This window comes from Festucalex cinctus, chromosome 12 (assembly GCF_051991245.1).
Source record: "Festucalex cinctus isolate MCC-2025b chromosome 12, RoL_Fcin_1.0, whole genome shotgun sequence".
NCBI classification, from domain to species: domain Eukaryota; kingdom Metazoa; phylum Chordata; class Actinopteri; order Syngnathiformes; family Syngnathidae; genus Festucalex; species Festucalex cinctus.
The window spans coordinates 17692309-17715051 of record NC_135422.1 but is presented as its reverse complement, the minus strand read 5'-3'; the positions used below and the strand labels follow the sequence as shown (position 1 = coordinate 17715051).

At 37.4% G+C, this 22743-nt stretch overlaps 1 protein-coding gene across 20 annotated transcripts in view; it reads left to right on the top strand.

Moving 5' to 3' along the window:
* The window catches only part of syne1b (spectrin repeat containing, nuclear envelope 1b), a 167890-nt gene that overhangs the window by 62592 nt on the left and 82555 nt on the right, over positions 1–22743 (top strand). For all 20 annotated transcript variants that reach the window (XM_077539645.1, XM_077539660.1, XM_077539659.1 and 17 more), the window contains 14 exons: positions 139–764; positions 2469–2648; positions 3859–4009; positions 4096–4254; positions 6848–7030; positions 9973–10074; positions 11717–11920; positions 11998–12205; positions 12275–12387; positions 13985–14190; positions 16326–16475; positions 18040–18331; positions 21572–21744; positions 21850–22159. In XM_077539645.1, coding sequence (XP_077395771.1) covers positions 139–764; positions 2469–2648; positions 3859–4009; positions 4096–4254; positions 6848–7030; positions 9973–10074; positions 11717–11920; positions 11998–12205; positions 12275–12387; positions 13985–14190; positions 16326–16475; positions 18040–18331; positions 21572–21744; positions 21850–22159 — 3057 coding nt within the window. The remainder of the gene's footprint in view (positions 1–138; positions 765–2468; positions 2649–3858; positions 4010–4095; positions 4255–6847; positions 7031–9972; positions 10075–11716; positions 11921–11997; positions 12206–12274; positions 12388–13984; positions 14191–16325; positions 16476–18039; positions 18332–21571; positions 21745–21849; positions 22160–22743) is intronic.

Below are 22743 nucleotides of genomic sequence, written 5' to 3'. Positions count from 1 at the left end.
ATATATATATATATATATATATATATATATATATATATTATAGATAAAAAAATCTGCATCATTTTCATTGTTTGTTATTTAATTGGTAATGGGAGACAAATAATGCACAGATTTTTTTCCATGACGTTTCCTTGGCAGGAGATCCAGGCGGCCTTACAGAAGCAAGCGGGTGCGAAACAGATGTTAGATAACCAGGCGGAGAGTCTCTGCGAGTCGTGCGATCCCGGCGACGCGCCGCTCCTCCGCAGCCGAGTGGACGGCTGCGTGCAGCCATACCTGGAGTCTCACCGAATCATCCAGCTGCAGTCGGAGTGCCTGGAGAAGCTCGCCACCTTCCGGCAGACGCACGGCGCGGCCGCGGCCGCGTTGCAGGGCCTGCGGCAAACGGCGGAGAGCGGCGGGAGCTGGGACCGTGGCCGAGTGGAGGAGCTGCAGCGGGAGCTTTCGGCCGCCGTGCCGGATGTGTGCCGGCTGGAGACACTGGCCGTCGACCTGGACAGTGGCCTATGCAAAAGCCACCTGCACATGGGCGCAGAGGGAGGCTCTCGTAAGTCGTGCCGCGCGCTGGCCGATTCGCTCGGTGCTGAGCTGGACGCGGTGAGGAACCTGCTGGGGACCAAGCAGAGCGAAGCAGAGGCCTTGGGGGCGCTGTGGACTTCCTTCAGACAGCGGAAAGAGCAGCTGCTCAAAGCTGTGGAGGACATTGAAGAAAAAGCCGACCATCAGAGCTTGAAAGAGGCCAGCCTTTTGGCTCTCCAGCAAAGGTAACAACATGCTCCAGTGGAGTTCCTAAATCACCACCTCCCCCTACAACTGTTGACTCAGGTGCGAGTCCAGGCTCTGGCCTTCCTGGGTGGAGTTTGTATGTTCTCCCCGTGCCCGCGTGGGTCTTCTCCGGGTACTCCGGTCTCCTCCCACATTCCAAAGACATGCATGGCAGGTTAATTGGGCGCTCCGAATTGTCCCTAGGTGTGCGTGTGAGTGTGGATGGTTGTTCGTCTCTGTGTGCCCCGCGATTGGCTGGCAACTAGTCCAGGATGTCCCCCGCCTACTGCCCAAAACCAGCTGAGATAGGCTCCAGCACCCCCCGTGACCCTCGTGACGAATAAGCGGTCAAGAAAATGGATGGAGTAATTGTACTACAATAAATCCCTGTATGGAATAATGAGAGCTAGCAAAGAACAAACTTAATTGTTTGCATCAACCATTCAGAGTATTATCTCAGTATCGTGAATCGGGACTTGCAGAAGTTAGGTTTACATTTCACAAGAATTATTTTTCTTGCTTTCATTTCATTTGTTGATGGTTCTGATAGCTGGTTCTGATGATGCAGACCAATCTGAGTAGCACGCAGTACCTTATGAGAAAAAAAAAAATTATATTCACATTCTTACTGATGAAATATGCATTTAGAGCATCTCCCACACTTATTTTATACTTATTGGTACAACCGGACGTCGCACAGTGATATTTTCCTATTTGTCAAGGAATAAAATAACGTGGAAAGTATCCTGCGGAAAAGTCAACTTACTGTAAGTGTGGCAACGCAAGATGGCCGCCAACAGCTTCATGTTTCGCTACAGCATGAGCAACCCAGTTAATTTATTACATCCGTGCCGTATCAGCCTGCGAATCCACCTGAGAGTCTGACCGTGATCTTTTTTTTTAAGGTTTGAGTCAGGACAGGATAGTAGCGTTTCATTTCATTTTCTGAACTAATGAGCTATGGTTGTACACACATGTGGGTCGGCTAGCATTAGGCTAGGTAGCATCACGTTTACAGCCGGCGACTTGAATGACGTATATGCGCTTCTCTCGCGAAGCACAGATCTATATGAATACTGGATTATGCTTGGGCATGGTGATGAGCGCAGGGCTTCCATGATATATGCAAGTCCGTGAATGAGGAGCACTCACTGGAACAGCTTTTGAGGATTTAAAAAATAAATAAATAAATAAAGCTTCTCTCCCTGTCGCCCATTTTGCTCACGAGCGCCCCTAGCATCTGCCTAATCTGCCTAATGGCAGGAGCTCCACTGACATGCTCAGGCCAGGGTTATTAGAGTTTTGGGAATTTTCATATTAGTTAGTTTTTTTGTTTTGTTTTGAGTTTTGTTTTTTAAATTTAGTTAGTTTTGACTACTTTTCAGGGTAGTTCTGTTGGTTTTATTAGTTTTAGTTAATTTCAGTATTAGTTTTCTTTTTCTTTTTTTTTTGGTTGTGGGTTCGATCCTCACCCCGTGGCGACTATGTCAAAGTTTTCCTCGAGCAAGACATAATGGCATGTCCATTCATTTTAATGGGAAAATATGATTTCAGATACAAGTGATATGAAATACGAATTAAACTCGTATTTAAAGGCACCACTCACTGTAGCTGTACATTTTCTTCCTAATAAGAAGTGTGGGGGAAAAAAGTTTGCACATCACCCGATTTAGGGCTCAAATTGCATCCTTGTTTTGTGTCAGGTTGCGCTTCTTCAATCAGCTGGAGGACGAGCTGCAGTCCCACCAGCACGAGGAGCAGTGGCTGCGGGACAAGGCCAACCAGCTGAGCCAGCGAGACGCAGAGCTGGCCGCCGAGGCCCTGAGGGAAATCAGCCTGCTGGACACCACGTGGGAGGACACCAAGAGGCTCATTACGGAGAGGTACTGTGGGTGCACGTTTCCACCAGTCTGAAAAAAATGAAATGCTGTAAATGCCTTAAATGCCGTACTTTCAAAGAACTTAAAAAAAAGTTCACATATAAGTAGAATTTTATGACTGTAAATCTCAAATAAATAAATTAACACTCTTAAAAACATAATTTACCAATTGACTTGTGGTAACATCACACAATCGTAGCAGAACCAGTAAAAAACAGAATGTGCTCTAAAACAGCCACACAACGCTGCCTTCAGCTAGCAAGTCGCTAACATTGAATAGCATCTATGTTTGTGCTGCTACATTCCCTTAATCAACAGATTGAACACAAACAGATGTATACAGACAATATAAAAATACTCAGTCATATATTATTTATCCTCTGTGAAGAACGGTTGATACTAGTGCCATACTGATGAGCAGGGAGGAGCTAAGATGTTTCAATGAACAAAATATCTGTCTGTCTGTCGTATACTGCCCCCTTGTTGGCCACGGGGTCGTTCAATGGATGCAGTGTGACAGAAAATGATTCTTTTTAACTCATTCAAACCCAAAACATGAAAACACAAGTTTTAATACTTTGTCCTTCATCACTTTTTTTTAAATTTTTTTTATTTTTAGTGCAAGAGCATACAGAAGGCCTAAAGCAATGGTAGTCATTACATAAAACGGCCAGCAGGTGGAAGCAGAGTGTAAGAGATCTGCCAAGGGCCATGTTGCGACAAGCTCTTTTTGACAGTGTTTTCACCAGGAATGTGAATATTGATTAAACTTAACTATATTCTAATGCAAATTGCTGCAAAACGGAAACAGATGAAAATATTATTTTTTCTTCCCTGATGAAAGAAGAGACACTAATCTTTCTTTTGGTAGGTTCCATGTTTTTATAGCAATAGAACACAATAATCTGTGGGTTTTCCAAAATCAGTCAAAATCCAATAAAACAGCCGGGAGCAAAGGGGGTTGCTGCAGTGAAAGTGGCTGGGAGTGAATGAGTTAATAGGAAGTTAAAAAAAAAAAAAAGAAAAAAAAAAGGAGCAATTAAATCAATTCACTTTTAGTCCTCCTTTTCTCCTGCTAAATTATTTCTGAATAATTTGTGGTAATTTATACACATGCTGTTTGTAATTTGACTATCAGCAAATGTGTATAATTTTGGCTGCAAGATGAGTGAGTGAGTGTGATCCAGATGGCCCACTTTGTTACGTTCCACAGACAAGACCAGTGCAACGTTCTCGCTGAGCTCATCAGAGATTATCAAACTCTGAAATCCGCCATCAGCAGCGTTACGGAGAGCGCGGAACCTCTGCTCGATATCAGCTCTGTTCTGAAGGACCATGAGGAAACCAAGCGATCCCTGAGCAAGGTCAGAAAAAAAGTTTAGTTTGATCCGAATTAACCTGTCAATCAACAACAACAATAAAGATCTTCTTCCCGTTCCTCCGTCTCTAGCATGAAGCGGTGAAGACGGAGATGGGCGACAAGCAGCGGGAACTGGACCGCTTCTCCAGCAAAGGAAAACAGTTGGCGGTCGAACTGAAGAAGGTGCCCGAGTGCGACGCGCAAACGGTCAGGAAGGATATGGAGACGCTGGTGGACCAGTGGCTGGATGTACGTTTGAGAAGTCGGCCGGAAACGAAATTAAGATCACTCAATTCCCAAACACTTTGTCGTGGGAAATTATCCAATTTTATTTCGTTTTGAAAATATGCTTTTGAAAACCGAGGTGAAGGTGAAGTTAGTTTGAAGTTGGATATTAACGTGTTATCTAAAGGGGAAGCCAACCCATTTTTAAAAAATTTTTTTTTAACATTAATATGTTCTAAATACTATGGATGTAAAAATAAGCGCGATATTGTGATATTAAAACTGCCACAGTACCGTTGTCGTCATGTTCACGATATTTAAATGCAACACATCTGTTAAAAATGTCAGGTTGATTTCCATTTGTGCATTTCTAGCACCCTCTGGTGGAGAGTTTTTTTAAGTGCAATTTAATTTTCATTAGGGATGTTTTGGCCCTTCTATGTTCTAAAATCTACACTAATTGTCAGATGAAGAGGAACGTAATATGCCTGTGAAGAAAGTCAATATGTGGAGCAACTCAATGTATGCGTGCATTAATAATAATTATAATAATAATAATAATAATAACATAACATTGATGTTATGTACAAAAGCACAATATTGTGCTTTTTTTTTTAGTATGAGCTCATTTTTTTTACAATATTGTGACCTTTTTTAATATCGGGATAATTATATTGTGAGCTTCATATTGTGATAATATCGTATTGTGACATTTGGATATCGTTACATCCCTACTAAATACAGTATGGTATTCCGGATAATATTGCGTTAGTGGAATGTGAGTTAAAGCAACACTAAGGAACTTTCAGTTTATGTTGAATAAGGCGGCACCATATGGACAAAAGCGGTAATGTTATGCCTGAAGGAAAACCACATTTTGCACGAGGACATGCGCAATGTGTAAAAAGCCAGGCCAGGGTGTCCTTTTATCCGGGTAGCTTCCATTTTTCCTTTTCTTTTGCCTCCTCAGGCAAAAACTTTTAAAAAGTTGTTTTGCAGTTTCTGCCACAAAAGCAGGAACCGTGCGTCGACATTCAAATGACTTCTGTCTTTTTGACAAATGGGTGGAAAGGGGGGAGTGATGTATACCATAAAGCAGTCAGCACATTTGTCATTTTTTTTGTGTGGCAGTGTGCCTATCATCCTCCTTAAATTTGCTTAGTGTCAGTAAAAATGATACAGACTCCCTCAGCCCTTGGCAAATGTATAATTTAACTAGTTTTAAGTTGGTGTTTCATCAAAAGAGTTATGAAAATATTTGATTAAGGTTGAAAAGTTCCTTAGTGCTACTTTACGCAGCAAAATCCAACCGTTTTTATCCATCTCAGGGGGCGGCCATTTTGCCACTTGCCCTTGACTGAAAATGACATCAGAAAACAGGTGAGCTGTGATTGGTCCTTGCCTGAGCCCTGAGCGACTGTGATGTCATCTTCAGTCGACAGTAAGTGGCAAAATGGCCGCCCCCTGAGAGGGATAAAAATGGCTAGATTTTGCCTCATAACTCATATTCCACAAATGGAATATTCATTAGAATGTCATGTTTAGACTAGTGAGGTCACATATAACATATTATTGTCAAGAAATGCTTAAAGGGATACTTGACTCATTGAACAATTTCCAGCAGTGAAAAGTTCATATTTTGTCCAGAATGAATTTGATAACTTCATTATTTTTCATGTACAATTAATACCTTTAAAAAGTAATTTTTATACTTACTGTCAACTGATGATGACATCACCTGTGCTGAGGAAGTAGGTAACGACCAATCATGGCTCAGTTTGCTGACTAAACCCAGAAAACAGGTGAGCACAGGTGTTGTCATCATCAGTCGACAGCAGGTAGAAAAATTACTTTTTAAAGGTACTAATTGTACATGAAAAATAATAAAGTTACCACATTAATTATAGACAAAATATTAACTTTTTTTACTGCTGAAAATGGCTCAATGAGTTAAGTATCCCTTTAAGATTGGCTTCCACTTAAAAAAAAAAAGGCCACACTCTAAATCCACACTGATTTTCATTAAATAGAAAAATATTGTGCTAAAATGCTCAATTTTACATAGAAAATTATTGAGAGACGTGAAATGGGAAAACAAGAACGTTTATCTTAAATGGTGGGCACAGTTCTATGATCCCACACTGATTTAGACTCCACAGGTTACATGACCTGGAAGCTGTTGAGGTAAAAAGTCAAATTTTTACATATAAAAATTCATAGAAAATATTGAGAGATGTAAAATGGGAAAAAAAAGAGCTGCAGTGAGCACAGTTCTATGATCCCACACTGATTTATAGTTCACATGGTTACATGACCTGGAAGCTATTTAGCTAAAATGCTCATTTTTATTATTAAAAATTCATAGAAAGTATTGAGAGATGTAAAATGATGGGAAATGAGGCGTATCTCATGCAGTAAGCACAATTCTATGATTCCACACTGATTTAGACTCCACATGTTTACATGACCTGGAAGCTGTTGAGCTAAAATTCAAATTTGTACATATAAAAATTCATAGAAATTATGAGAGAGGTCAGTGACGTATAGTGATAGGCAGAAGAAACAAATGCTCTTCCACTCGCTAAGCGGTTCTCCCATCGACGACCTACTCACGCAGGTGTCGGAGAGAGTGGACGACAACCTGCAGCGCCTGAAGCAGAGTTTCCTGCTGTGGGAGGATGTGCGGCAAATTGCCGACGACGTTGAAAGCTGGACGGGCAGCTGTGCGACAGAACTGAACGAGAGCCTGAACAACCTGAACGACAGTCACAAGGTGTCAGCAAGGCTCGCCGCGCTTCAGGTAAGATTTCTGAATCCAATCGTATAAAGGTGCAACATATTTACAGTTGCTATTTGCAGGGCTCAATTCAAATAGCATATTAGTTGTTCACCTTTGGCGTAACATCTCAGAGCAAAATTTCCTTGCTCCCTCAAGGGACCTCGCAAGCCAATGCTGCTGGAGTGTGCTCCCCGTGAGCACAACTAAACCTGGAAATGAGCGAGAAGTTCTTCTGATAATTGTTTGATCGTTTTTGTTTAGTTGTATTTTACAGGAGAAGTATTCAAGGGTCAAAGAATGCTATTCAAGCAGTCCTTTGATTCCAAATATACTTTCTATTTGATCCTTTTACATTAATAACCAAGATTTTACTCAATCTTTGTTTTTCTTCTCGAAGAAAAAAAAAATTAGAAGAAAAAAAAAGTGATTAATTGCAATTAGTTATGGAAGAGGATTAGGGCCAGTGAAGAGAGGAAAAAAAATGAAAGGATTCTCACTTTATTTTCAGAATTCTGACTTTAAAGTCAGAATTCTTTAAAGAGATATTTTACTTATTTAGCCATTTTTGGCAGTCAAACATGAATATTTTGCCTCTAATAAATTTTATATTTTCATTATTTTTCATCTACAATTAGTACCTTTAAAAACACATTTTGCAACTTGCTGTCGATTGAAAATGACATCACAAGGGCTCAGGTAACCAATCACAGCTCAGCTTGTAAATGTCACATTGTTAGGCGGGGCCGGGATTGCCGGCGAGAGTGGATCCCAAAATACGCAGACCAGAGAAAGGAGGATCAAGAATTTATTCTGCGGATGCGCGGAAACAAACAACCGAAAAAGCTGGTCAAACAACCAGTACAAAACAACTCAACCGAAAACACTTGCAAAGGGCAAGGAGAAAAATAGCAATTAACGAAAAACACTTGCTTACAAAACGCAAGGATTCACAGCAAACATCATATAACACGAAATAGAAAGTTCAACTTAGGAAAACGTGGCCAACAGCGCACACGTAAAAGGTAACACCACAAGTCTAGGTGAGGGAACGCAAACTAAAATCCAAACATTCTACAAAGTACAACAAAGGGCGACGTAGTAATACAAGACACGTGAAAAGACTATGAAAGGCTATGAAAGGCTATGAAAACGCTAGAATTAGTGATGTGCTTCTCGGGTCGAATCCCTGAAGCGTGTGCCGAGTAATGCAGATGAGTGCTTCATGAACGGCGTGTCAGTGTGTGTGTTGATGACGTACGTGGTGACGTTTGAAGCCCCACGAAGCAGGTGTACCACGTGACTGATTCAGGAAATGATTCGCTAGGTTTGAGTGTAGTTCGAAATAAAAGCTGCAAAGAAACGCTATGGATTCCCCTTCACTTTTTGTGTTTTCGGGTCCCTTATTGCGCTACTTTTTTTTGCTTTTGGCATTCGATTTGACGAGTTTCTTTTTGCGATGGAACCAGCAAGAAAGAGATTTTCCCTTGTTTAGGAGCACTTTGAGCAGATCTCACCTCAGAAGGTAATGCACTGTAATTACGGTACTATTTTAACAGATTCCAATAATAAAATAAAATAAAATGTGACAACACATAAAATTCACATTTTTCTGTTCACAGTTGAAAGTCCCCTTCAGTACTGGTAATCACAGAAATATACGCGTCCAATTCTATACAAACTTGCTATCTCATATCGATGCACCCCTGCTTCATCAGTACCATGTGAAAGAGTTTTTTTTCCAAAGCAGGTGAAATTCTCTGCAAAAAAAAGAAACCGCCTGAGTCCAAAAACTTCGGAAAAAATATTTTTTAAATAAAAATGAATAAGCACTTTATTTTACCTCCTTATTTCACATTTTCACTTGTTGCATAAGCACAAACATAGACAAAGTAACACAGAACAATTCATGTTAAAACACTCTTCAAATATATATTCTTTTGTATTTAGAGCATGATTTACACCCCACCATTTTATTGCATGCACCAAGCATGTTATATATTTTTCTGTCCACATGATGGCGTAGTCGAGGAAATGAATCATCTTGAAGCCCCTACGTGTGTGTGAAGCATTTCACTGCAGGGCTTCACTGCTTTACGGGGCTTCATTTTGCCATCACTAGCTAGAATAAACACTTGGCTGCACAGCAGTGAGCAAGATGAATAATCTGGTAGTCGGCAGTGGTGGCGCAGTGGCTTTATAGTCCATTGATTGACCATGTGGAACAGGTGTGGTCATTAAGAAGGGAACGCCCACCAATCACTTGGGTGCTGGAATGAAAACAAACCATGACACACATGACCAAACCTAGAAAACAAATAATCTGTGATGGGTTACCTGAGCCCTTGTGATGTAATTTTCAGTCGACAGCAAGTTGGAAAATTTGTTTTTAAAGGTACTAATTGTACATGAAAACTAATGAAAGTATCAAATTAATTACAGACAAAATAACTTTTTATTGCTATAATGGGCTAAATAAGTAAAGTATCTCTTTAAATCAGAATTGTAAGAATAAAGTGGGATTTCTCACTTCAAACTGGCCCTACTCCTCTTCTGTAGTTAATATTGGAAAATTGTGCGATTAATTAGTTAAAAAAAATTTAATCGTTTGCCAGCACTACTATATGTATATTTTTCTTTGTGTATATATTATAATAACATTATTAATTGTTACCCTCTCAGACACTGTATTCACAATGAAACTGGTTTCAACACATTTATGCACGTTTTAACTGTATTCCAGCACTTTTTTTTTTTCTTTTTTTTATACGTGATTATTATTAACATGCTGTGATATATTGGGGCATTACTCTACAGCAAATGCCAAATATTAAAAATAAAGAATTGCGAGTATCAATGTAAAAAATAAATAAAACTATTAAAAAAATAATTGGTGGAGTTTTTGTAGATATTATCCAATTATCTTCCCTGCTAACCACAACAACAATTATGCTTCACATCATCAGGAACAAATGAGAGAAAAGGAGCTGAGTCTTGAAAACCTGCAGAGCAAAATGGCAGAGCTGAAGAAGAGCAGTCAAAGTCAGGAAACTCCTCCGAAACTGCAAGTAGGTAGACCTGTGCAGACGAAAACCTTCCAGATCAGCACTTCACAATCTCTCTCTTTTTTTTTTTTTTTGTGCGACTGACCATTTTCCTAAAAGGAAGGATTTGATGGATTGACAATATTAAAAATACAACTTAGCATGACGCTGAATGACAGTAGTGAGTAGTGTTGAATAGCAAGTAAGTATTGCGATATTTGTAGTTAATATACAGCCACTTATAACGGCTCCATTGTTCATGATTTATTGAGCAATTACTTGGCAGGCCACTAGGGGGAGTGCCTCATAAGAGTGGCGGGGAAATGGACAAAAGCCTTCAGGTGAAGAAGACTCATGAGCTTACTTTTACTGACTCCATTTTGCATACATTTCTATAAAAAATGTGTATTATATCTTCAATTTTAACATTTTAAAACATATTTTATGTTTTGACTTTTTGGAGCACACAATTTTTGAGGAATATTAATATTGATTTTAATTGGATTTAATATTTAAGTCATTTTATTTATTTACTTTTGCAATGTTACACAAAAAAAAACTGTCAGTTTAAAAAACGAAACAATTGACTACGTAACTGAATGACATGTATGACAATAGTGTTTAAGAAAAACACAAATTTATTCACACAAAGTTGTCTCTGTTAAGAAGACATTCGTATTTGTTTAAAAAAAAATACACAAAAGTACTCACTGTGAAGAAGGCACTAATTTTAATTAGGGATGCACGATAATATCGTGGCGATAATTATTGCAACTATCGACCTATTTGACGTCAAACAGATAAACCAGATAATAGAGAAATCCTCTGATAATTATCGCCAATTATCGACCAATTTGACAGCATACAGAGAAACCAGATAACAAAGAAATTTGCCGAAAATTATCGGCAATTATCGACCAATTTAATTTCATACAGATAAACCAGATAACAAAGAAATTTGCCGATAATTATTAGCAATTATCGACCTATTTGACGTCAAACAGATAAACCAGATAATAGAGAAATACGCTGATAATTATCGTCAATTATTCGACCACTTTGACAGCATACAGAGAAACCAGATGAAGAAATTTGCCGAAAATTATCGACCAATTTGATTTCATACAGATAAACCAGATAATAAAGAAATGTGACGATAATTATCGGCAATTATCGACCTATTTCATTTCATACAGACAACCAGATAATAGAGAAGTCCGCCGATAATTATTGGCACTTATCGACCAGTTTTGATTTCAATTGTATTCAAGTTAATTTTGCAAACAAGTATCGGCTTACTTATCGGTTATCGACATCGGCACTTTATAAACGATGACTTTATCGGTATCGGTTGAAAATAGCATTATCGTGCATCCCTAGTTTTAATATTGTGTTTCAGTGACTGTACATAAAGAAACTATTTTCTTGTTGAAAAAACATCAGTTTATGTCTTGAGTAGTTTTATCGTGGATTTATTACCTGAGCTATATGTTGATAATCGTGGTCTCGTCATATCGTGAGATAATCGTCATCATATCGTATCGTATCATGAGGTATCCAGAGGCTCCCACCCCTGGTGTTGAACCTCGTTCAACTGTACTTAGTTCGGGGGGCATCGTAAACCGCTCAAACAAATCAACTAGTCTTTATTCCGTATGGCTTCCAGTTGCTGGAGAACGACCTGAGGAAGAAGATCGACTCGGTTCGGAAGCTGCACGGGCAGGCGCGGGGGAACCTGATGGACTTCAGCGCCCAGAAGAAACTGCTGGAGGATTACATTGCGCAGATGTCCGATTGGCTTAAGAGCATGGAGGACTCCCTGGTGTCCTCCCCCGCCGGTTCAGATCCCGAAGACGTCTGCCGAGTAAAGGTAAGTGAGACGCCGTTTAACTTCTTTTCTGCGTCTTCTTGACATCCTCCCGTTTTTGTCCATTTTTTTTTTATTAGGAACTTCAGAAAGAGCTGCAAAACCAGCAGGGGAGCATCGACTCCACGAGAGAAAGCCTGAACAACCTGTGTCGCAAATATCCCTCGGAGGAGCTTTCCGCTTTGGGTTCCGCGCTCACCGAGCTCGTCAAGACTTACGAGTCTGTCAACCAGGTCTCGGCCAGGACTTTGGCGTCGCTGCAGAACTGCCTTCAACAGCAGTTCAACGGTGAGAGAGGAATACGTCACCCGGGGGTCATTTCCGGTTTTGAATCTTTTTTTTCGTTTGATCCGCAAGATCTAGTTCAGGAATTCCATCGCTGGCTCGTGGAGCAGAGGGAGATCGTCAAAGAATGCTGCGACCGATCTGGAGACACTCACGTCGTGGAACGCAAATTACAGAAACTGAAGGTAAGCTGAAGACCAGTTTGCGCTAAATTCACACCTGCCTACAAATAGACTCAACAAAAACATGAAGGCAACTCTTTTGTTTTTGCTCCCATTTTTTTTTTTTTTTTTTTTAAAGAGATGAACTCAAAGATCTAAAACTTCGTCCACATACACATGATCACAATTTCTCTCAAATATTGTTCACAAACAAGTCTAAATCTGTGATAGTGAGCACTTTTCCATTTTGCCGCGATAATCCAGCCCACCTGCAGGTGTGACATATCAAGATGCTGATTAGACACTAGGGGTGTGAATTGCCTCGTACCTGACGACTCGATCCGTATCACGATTCATAGGTCACGATTCGATTCGATTCGATACCGATTAATCCCGATATGAATTTACAAGTCGATTGTTGCGATTTTTTTTTACTCAAATTTAGAAAATATCATTCAGTAAACCTATACATGTACACTGTAAGATTTGTATGAAAATGTATTATTTATTGATCTGAAACTTCAGTTTTATAACTTTGAGCCACTGTATTTAACAAACAGGTTGTAACCTTTTTCATGTTAGAACAGCATTGAAATAAAATATTAAGGTTTAATTTTCCATTAATATAACATTCTTCCATGCTTAAGGTGTGAAAGTTAGATGTTTTTTTTTTATTATATATTTTTCCATCAAAAATGGATGTTAAAAAATCGATTCGGCTGCCTATTGAATCGATTCGAGAATTGCGTGCTGTAGTATCGCGATATATTGCAGAATTGATTTTTTTTAACACCCCTAGACACCATGATTAGTGCACAGGTGTGCCTTAGATTGCCCACAATAAAAGACTATTCTGAAAGGTGCAGTTTTGTTTTATGGACGGCGGCAGTTGTGGAACCCAGAAAATGTAAATATATAATAATAGCTTCCATTTCTTCAACGGTCCTTTGCAGTTGAGAGGCTGCATCAAAGTCTTCTGTATGCTCCAGCATAAAAAAAAAAAAAAAAAAGGAAGACATCTGTTTAAAAAGTCAGGTTGATTTCCATTTGTGCAGTTCTAGCATCCTATAGGGGCTAGTTTATTAGTGCAATTTTATTTTCATTAGGGATGTTTTGGCCTTCTATGTTTAAAATCTATGCTAATTGTCAAATGAAGGGGAACCTAATTTTCTTGTGAAGCGATCAATGTGTGCTTGCATTAACAAGTAAGTGCCTCAATATTGTTATTAGAGATTGTAGGTGGTTTACATGCATCGCTGTTATGTACAAAAACACTATGTTGTGCCTTTTTTAGTATGAGCTCTTTTTTTTCTACAATATTGTGATCTTTTTTAAATATCGCCAACCCCCCCACAATATCGTGATAATTATTGTATCGTGACCTTCATATCGTGATGTTTGGATATCGTTACATCCCTATGGAAGATGTTTTAGATTTTTGAGTTCATCATAACAAAATGAGAGCAACAGTGTTACGTTTATATTTTATTGTTGAGGAGATGTGATATAGCGAACGAAGAATCACTGTGGAACGCTGTCAACCCGATTCGAAAAGCTAGACTTATGGACGGAACGGAATCCCATCTTGGTGTTTCAAGACTTGATTTTTTTTGTTTTTCAGGGCGCCACTGAGCGCATGGAGGAAGGCAAGGTGCATCTGACGCAGGTCTGCGAGGAAGGCGGGAAGCTGCTGCTCCATCTCCCCAAAGCCAATGCCGGCCAGGTCCAGCAGCAGCTGTCCTCCATCCAGCAGGACTGGGACAGCTTCGTGGAGCAGTGCAGGCAGAACCAACAGATTCTGGAGGACAGCGCGTCCCTCATGAAAGGGTGCAACTCGATACTGAGCGTGTCTGAAAGGCACTTTGCATCTAGGGCTGGGTTTAAGAAAAATCCAATAATCGATATTGAATCAATTTTAGTTTTTGAGCCTGATTGCGATTCATAAAACCATGAATCGATTATTTTAATATCTCTTTTTTTTTCTCCATAAATTCATAAGAAAATAACTCAACTCAACTTTATTGTAGAAATGCTGAAGCATTCCCACATGTTATTGTTGTGGAAATGCTGAAGCATTCCCACATATGTTATTGTGATTTTTATTCTCCACAGTTTTTTTTGCCGTGTAACAACTCCCGCACAATACTTCCGATTTCCACTGTTCAGATTCCAACTTGCTTCAAAAATTGACTCCTCCCGGGGTATATATAGTCTGATTACACATTACTTACAGTATTTGCACAATTTAATGTTAAATATCACTTTTTCCCCATTCATTTTCAATGGGACAGACATTGAACTTTTTCTAAGTATCACTTTCCACACTCACTTCTATATATATAACTTATCATCATTACCAGGTGTCTGATATTGCTCGGTGGTAAAACGCGTTGTCCAGTAACCAGGAGGTCATAATTTCATAATTTACCTCTCAATTTACTTCATAATAAGCATTCCACATGCATTCAAATCTTAGCATTCAGCTTTCAGCATTCCCACACAATTTCTCCAGAAATTGCACATAATCTAGTTTACTAGATTAAAACAAGCATTGCTGTATACATTATGCTGTACATGAAACAGAAATCGGTCATGCAGTAAAGAATAAGATAAGAAAAGTGAGTATACTTTTTTATACAACTAAATAAAGTTTACATCAGTAAATTAATGAGAAATAGGTGAGTGAATAAATAAATAAATACATAGATAAATAAATAGAATAAACATCAGATTCATAACATAAAATACAGCACAAACCGCAAAACACCAAAAACAATGTTAAGTAAGAAAATAATAATAATAATATGATAAAAATGAAACAATTTTAAAAGCTCATTTTTCCTTACTGTTTTCTTGTTATTGTTCACATGAATTTAAAAGTATTTTCTTACATTAATGAAAGACCTGACATATTTTACTTTAAGACCATTCAGAATCTTTAATTAAAAATATTGAATTATTTAATAAATTACTGCCTCTGCAGCATTTAATTTGGAATTTGTGTGGGAGTTTTTAATCATCTTTTTTTTTTTATTTGAGTTTTTTTGTTTTTGTTTTGTTTTTAATCGTGCCCTTGATCTTTATAGGAAGGTTTGATGTTCCACAATTAACTCTTTTCCTGCCAAGAACGTTAATTAACGCCAACGGAAATTCCAACATGTACCGCCAATAACGTTAATTGACGTCAACCATGTTTTTTTGTTTTTTGTTTTTGTTTCTTATCAATGGGCAGCGCAACGTCTCGGACAGCTCTGGTTTGTGAATGAGTTGAGGAAAAAAAAAAACGGCCACTAACAATGGCCAGCAGATGGCAGCATTGTATCTCGTTTCAATGGGCTCCCGTGGATCAAATGACATGAAAACATGGTGGATCTTAGGAAATACGATTTCAAGTATGCCGTGAAGGATCAAAACGTTTGTCACATTAAATCTAATTCACAGAGAATCACTAAACAAAACATATTAAGTGTCAAAGTCACTGTAGTGCAGAAAATGTATCTTTTCACAAAAAGCTCGTTTTTGCCTTATTTTTCCATTATATCTTGGTGTCACTCAAATTACCTATTTTCAAATGGTCATTACTAAAGAGCAGAATAAGGTAGAATCATGCTTTTTTTTTTTTTTTTTTGTCTAATGAGAGAATGGAATCCAATCTTTCATATGGGATCCACCATGTTTACGTAGATATAGCACACAATACATAAAGATTGCTTTGCTTTGTGAAATTGCTCGAAATTGGCTGGCACTGTTGTCTTTTTGGATAACCTTTGGCAGTAAATCGAATCGAATCGGAAAAAAAATTACAATCGAATCGAACTGAACCCTCGTGAATCGAAATCGAATCGATTGAGGACATTAGAATCGATATCCAGCCCCATTTGCATCTGCTGTGGAAAAGAATATGTCAAATTAACAGTGGTGCCTCAACGTGTTTTTTTTTTGTTTTGTTTTGTTTTTCTTAGGTTTGAGGGTCGCCTTAAGAAGCTCAAGTGGTGGTTGGAGCACATGGAAAAGAGGATGACCTCAGATCTGCTTGAAGCCAAACAACGCGGCCCCGAAAAGGCTTTGCTCCAACAGGTGGAGGAATATCAGCAGGAAGTGCTCAAAGAAACGTGAGCGTTTGGAATTTTTACCACCACTTTTTTAATTTTTTTCTCCCTATGTTGGAAAACAAAGATTTGTACGACTTCTTTACTTAATGTAGTTGATGAATAGGTACACAATGTGAATAACAAAAATATGACATGAAAAAACACACACAAAAATTTTTATTTTATTTGTGTTGAGTGTAGAACAGGGTTATTATAGTTTTGGAATTTTTCATTTTAGTTAGTTTTTATTTCGTTATGAGTTGTTTTTTTTTATTTAGTTCGTTTTAATTAGTTTTCAGGATGCTTTGTTATTGTTTATTAATTTTGGTTATTTAATAAATGCTTAGTTTTTGTCTAGTTTGTTAGTTTCAGTATTAGTTTTTTTTTTTTTTTTTAATGTGCATTACTTGTGCGCAATATTCAAAAACCACCATGCGAGCGACATCATCCGAAGGTGCTTTTCTATTGGCTGCTGCTAGATGACATCACTTCTGTGACATTTTCAATCGTCCTTATTCCGGTTAATATCTAAATAAATCTACTTAATGTTACTACTTAAAATCACGTTTAAAATCATCCCCAAAGGCTCATGCATTAAATTAATTACCAAATACAAAAACAAAGGACATTTTTGCTATAATTATAGTTAGTTTTATTTTAGTTAGTTTTGTAAACATAAAATGTAGTTTTAGTTAATTTTCATTTTTATTTTATTTCAAAATTGTTTTTTGAATTTGATTTGTATTTTTTTGGTTAGTTTGAGTTAACTAAAATAATCTTGGTCTAGAATGAAATTATGTATGATTTAATTTTGTCAATAACAAGAAAGTACAAAATGTTTTCATGGGTTTCAGTTGGCCAAAAGTAGAGATACAATTTGAACACTATTAACTCATTGACTGGCAGCCATTTTCACTGAAGGAAACCTCTTTGCTCCCGGCTGTTTTACTGGATTTTTACTAATTTTGCAAGGCCCACAGAATATTGAGTTCTATTGCTATAAAATATGGAACCTATCAAAAGAAAGATTAAAGTCTCTTCTTTCATCAGGAAAAAAAAAGTATATTTCTATCTGTTTCCGTTTGGCAGCAATTAGCATTAGAATATAGCTAAGTTTCATCATTATTCAAAAATCTGTTGAAAATTGTGGGGAAAATGGCTTGTTTTCAACATGGCCCTAGTTGATGGCTTATACTCCGCTGCCACCTGCTGGCCATTTTTGTAATAACGACCATTGCTTCAACCGTTCTCTTCACTTCAGAGGCTGAATCAAAGCCTTCTGTATGCTCTAGCATTATATATATATATATATATATATATATATATATATATATATATATATATATATATAAAACGTATAAATATGTCTTTGGGACACATATAGTAATAATTATTAAATTTTATTATTAACTAAATATTTAAAATAGACCGTATTTGTACGTTTTTGGGAGCAAACGAGTCAAGCCATAGTTATGAGGTGCATTAACAGAACAGAACAGAAAATTATGGCGAAAAAACAAAGTGGCATAAAGCGGACATAAAACAGCCAATTTGACCCGCGGCTCATTTTTTTTGCTCATTGCAGAGATTCCTTTGAGCGCTTGTGCCAGGAGGCGCAGGCCCTGAACGAGGGCGGGCGAGGCGACGGCAGCGAGACGCGCGTGTCGGCCCAGCTGCAGTCGCAGCATCAGGCCTTGCTGCGGCGCGGGCGTGAGAGGCTGCGAAGCTGCCAGCTGACTTTGCAGGAGCAGCAGGCCTTCGAGGAGACGCTGCAGGCCACCTGGACGTGGCTGCACGGCGTCCAGGAGCGTCTGGCCTCGCTCAACAGCACCGTCGGCAACAAGGAGAACCTGGAGAAAAGGCTTGTTCTTGTACAGGTCAGACCAATGAGAGCTACGACAAAAATGTCAGGCCTGGATTGGCTGATGTGTTTTTTTTGCCTTGAGTGATCCAAACTTCAGATATGCGTCTTGGCAGGTGACTCACCTCACTTCACAACAAGCAGCAGTTGTTGTTTTTTTTGTTTTTTTTACAACATAAGGCAAAGATTAAAAAAAATAAAATAAATCGGCAAAAATAGCCCTGCTGATTTTCATGAATTTTTCTCTTTAATTTAAACTTTTATTTATTTATTTTTGTCATTGTTTTTATTAACCGCCTAATTATTCAGTTATTGGAATTTTATTCAGGCTTAAATTTTTTTTTTTTTTTACAACATAAGGCAAAGATTAAAAACAAATAGACAAAAAACCCTGCTGATTTTCGTGAATTTTTCTCTTTACTTTAAAGTTGTATTTATTTATTTATTTATTGTTTTTATTAATCGCATAATTATTCAGTTATTGGAATTGTATTCAGCCTTAAATATTTTTTTTAACAACATAAGGCAAAGATTTAAAAAAAAATCGACAAAAAACCCTGCTGATTTTTGTGAATTTTTCTCTTTAATATAAACTTTTATTTACTTATTTGCTGTTTTTATTAATCACCTAATTATTCAGTTATTGGAATTTTATTCTGCCTTAATTTTTTTTTTTTTTTTTTACAACATAAGGCAAAAATAAAATAAGAAAATGACAAAAAAAAAACCTGCTGATTTTCGTGAATTTTTCTCTTTAATTTAAACTTTTATTTATTTATTTTTGTCATTGTTTTTATTAACCGCCTAATTATTCAGTTATTGGAATTTTATTCAGCCTTAATTTTTTTTTTTTTTTTTACAACATAAGGCAAAGATTAAAAACAAATAGACAAAAAACCCTGCTGATTTTCATGAATTTTTCTCTTTACTTTAAAGTTGTATTTATTTATTTATTTATTGTTTTTATTAATCGCATAATTATTCAGTTATTGGAATTGTATTCAGCCTTAAATATTTTTTTTTACAACATAAGGCAAAGATAAAAAAAAAAAAATCGACAAAAAACCCTGCTGATTTTCGTGAATTTTTCTCTTTAATATAAACTTTTATTTACTTATTTGCTGTTTTTATTAATCACCTAATTATTCAGTTATTGGAATTTTATTCTGCCTTAAATATTTTATTTTATTTTTTACAACATAAGACAAAAATAAAATAAGAAAATGACAAAAAAAAAAAACCTGCAGATTTTCCTGAATTTTTCTCTTTAATTTAAACTTTATTTAACTTTATTTATCTTTATTTATTTATTTGTGTTTTTGTTTTTTCTAATCGCCTAATTATTCAGTTACTGGAATTTTATTCTGCCAAATATCAGCCTTAAATATGTTTTTTTTTTAAACATAAGGAAAAGATTAAAAAAAAAAAAAAATCGAAAAAAAAACCCTGCTGATTTTTGTGTATTTTTCCTCTTTAATTTAAACAGGAAGTCAAACATAAGGCCCGCGGGCCGGATCAGGCCCGCAAAGGGGTTTAATCCGGCCTGCGAGATGATTTTGTAAAGTAAAAAAATAAATAAAATTGTAATAGCGGAATAATGAATCAGTCGGCCACAATCAAAATATCTCAAATTTGTAACTTCACAAGCAGTCCTTGTACTGGGGAATCGTCCTGGATGTCATTATTTTACACACAACTTAAAGTTACGGTTTGTTTCATTATTATTATTATTATTATTATTATTATTATTATTAGTAGTAGTAGTAGTAGTAGTAGTAGTAGTAGTATTTTAATCATAGACCGACAAACGTCTTAAATACGACACAAATTCAATTACTGGTAAGACAAATAGATATGACAAGGATTAGCGTCCTTATAACATCATTAACTGTGCCACACAATGCATTCTGGGAAGAATATATATATGCAAAACAGGTCCAGGACTCCATTCCATTTGCATTTGTATTATTTTTTGGAACAATATGATTACAGTTGAGCTCCGTAATTTAGGGCTGGAACACAAATAGCGAAAATCTGTGTATAATTGACGGCAATCGTTTTTAAATTATATACCGTTATTTTACTGATGCGGCCCACTTGGTAATATATCTTTCTCCATGCGGCCCCTCAGCTAACATGAGTTTGACACCCCGGATTTAAACTTTATTCATTTATTAATTTATTTATTTATTTATGTTTTTATTAATCACCTAATTATTCAGTTTTTGGAATTTTACTTTTTTGCCAAATATTGTAGCATTGTATTGTATTGTATTTATAATTAGTTTCAGGCAATTTCAAAACACACAATGGGTATCAGGCTCCACAGAGCAAGAAACCAACAACAAAGAAAGTGAAAAAAAAAAAAAAACAAAAAAAACAAAGAGGGAAGCTAGAGTCCAATTCTTCCTGAAAGGGAGTGAGAAGAAGAAAAAACTTATTTAATCCCACCCCCATCTCCCATTCAAAATGTTAAGCTACTCTGCTACTGACTTTAACACTCAAAATTAAAGTACCCAGAGAGTAATGAAATGACCAAGGCAAAAAAATTGAAAATACAAACGATATAGCATGGTGGCAGTATCATAAGAGACAATAAGTTTTACAATTTACAACACAAATAAACAATTGCAAAAAATAAACAATACTGACACAGATAGAACAGCATGTAACAGCAGCGGTGATTTACAATATACCAACAATGGTAATAAAAGATATACCAACAATGGTAAGGAAGAAACAAGCACATGTTTACATAGACAGAAAACACTGATGTCATCTTAACACAAAGTATTCGCAATATATTTTGTGACCAGACCACTCTTTTAAATAACAACTTAAATCTATAAATACTTTTACATTGTTTAAGTTGTAAACAAAAATTATTCCATAGTTTAACACCACAAACAGACACATAAAAGCTTTTCCGAGTAGTTCTAATTCTTAGTAACGTAAAATTTCCATATTTTCTCAGTGTATGCACACACACTCTAATTGTGAAAAACGTCTGCACATTAGCCGGTAATGCTTTGTTAAAAGCTTTGTATAAAATTATAGATGTATGGTATTTCACAAGATCTTGAAATTTTAACAACTTAGATTGAATGAACAATCTTAGATTTCTGGAAGAAGACCCTAAATTCACAAATATTTTCATCAAGTAAGTGAGGATAGATTAGGTCACTTGACAAACAGAAATAAATCATATTCCCAGTTTATTGCATTAACCTTTACATTTTCCTTGTTGCTCTACTAGGATATCCTGCTTATGAAGGGTGAAGGCGAGGTGAAGCTCAACATGACGGTTGGAAAAGGTGAACAAGTCCTCAAACACAACAGGATGGAAGGGCAGGAGGCCATTTGTGCACAGCTTCAGAGTCTGAAGGACGCCTGGGCCAACATGTTAATCGCCTCCATGAGCTGCCACAGGTAAGGAATGTGACGTTACGCACAAATGGCACAACCGTGGCAACATTTCTATGCAATTTCTGGAGAATGTGCATTTCTCTTAAGTGCTCAAATTGTTGTTCGCAGTCGACTGGAGTGGACGGTGGCCCAGTGGAGCAGCTTCCAGGAGAGCAAGAACCACCTCCAGCAGTGGATGGAGTCGGTGGAGCAGGAGTTGGGCATGAGCCTCCCCCAGCAGCCTGGCCTCAAAGAGAAGTCCACTCTCCTGGAGCGCCTCAGGGCCATCCAGGCCGACGTGGACGCCCACGCCGCCACTTTGTCGCGTCTCACCGACAAGGCCGTGGAGCTGTACGAGAAGTCCGCGGACCAGACTTTCGGACCCGAGTCCCGGGCGGAGCTCAACGCGCATTTTGCTGACATCTCGGCTGTGGTCAAGGTAATTGGAAAAAAGCGATAAGTCACGTAGATATACTACTTTAACTCATTTGCTCTCAAAAACGTGTAAATACGTTCTATTTTTAATATTACCAAGCTCCCCAAGTCACATTTATATGTTTTTTTTTGTTTTTTTTTAAGCTAGAGCATAGAGAGGGCTTTGATGCAGCCTCAGAACTGAAAAGAACACTTGAAGCAATGGTAGTTATTTAAAAAACGGCCAGCAGGTGGCAGCAGAGTATGACATCAACCAGGGCCATGAAACTTAGCTTTATTCTAATGTCAATTTCTGCAAAACAGATAGGCTTTGATGCAGCCACACAACTGCAGAGAATGGGTGGAAAAAAATGGTAGTAATTACAAAAATGGCCAGCAGGTGGCAGCAAGTATAAGAGACAAACCGGGGCCATGACGAAAACAAGCTTTTTCCCCACAATTCTAAGCTGATTTGTGAGTAATGATGAAACTTAGCTGTATTCTAATGCTAATTGGTGCAAAAACAGATAGAAATATACATGGTAGATTCTAAGGTTTTATAGCAAGAGAACACAATATTCTGTGGGCCTTGCAAAATCAGTCAAAATC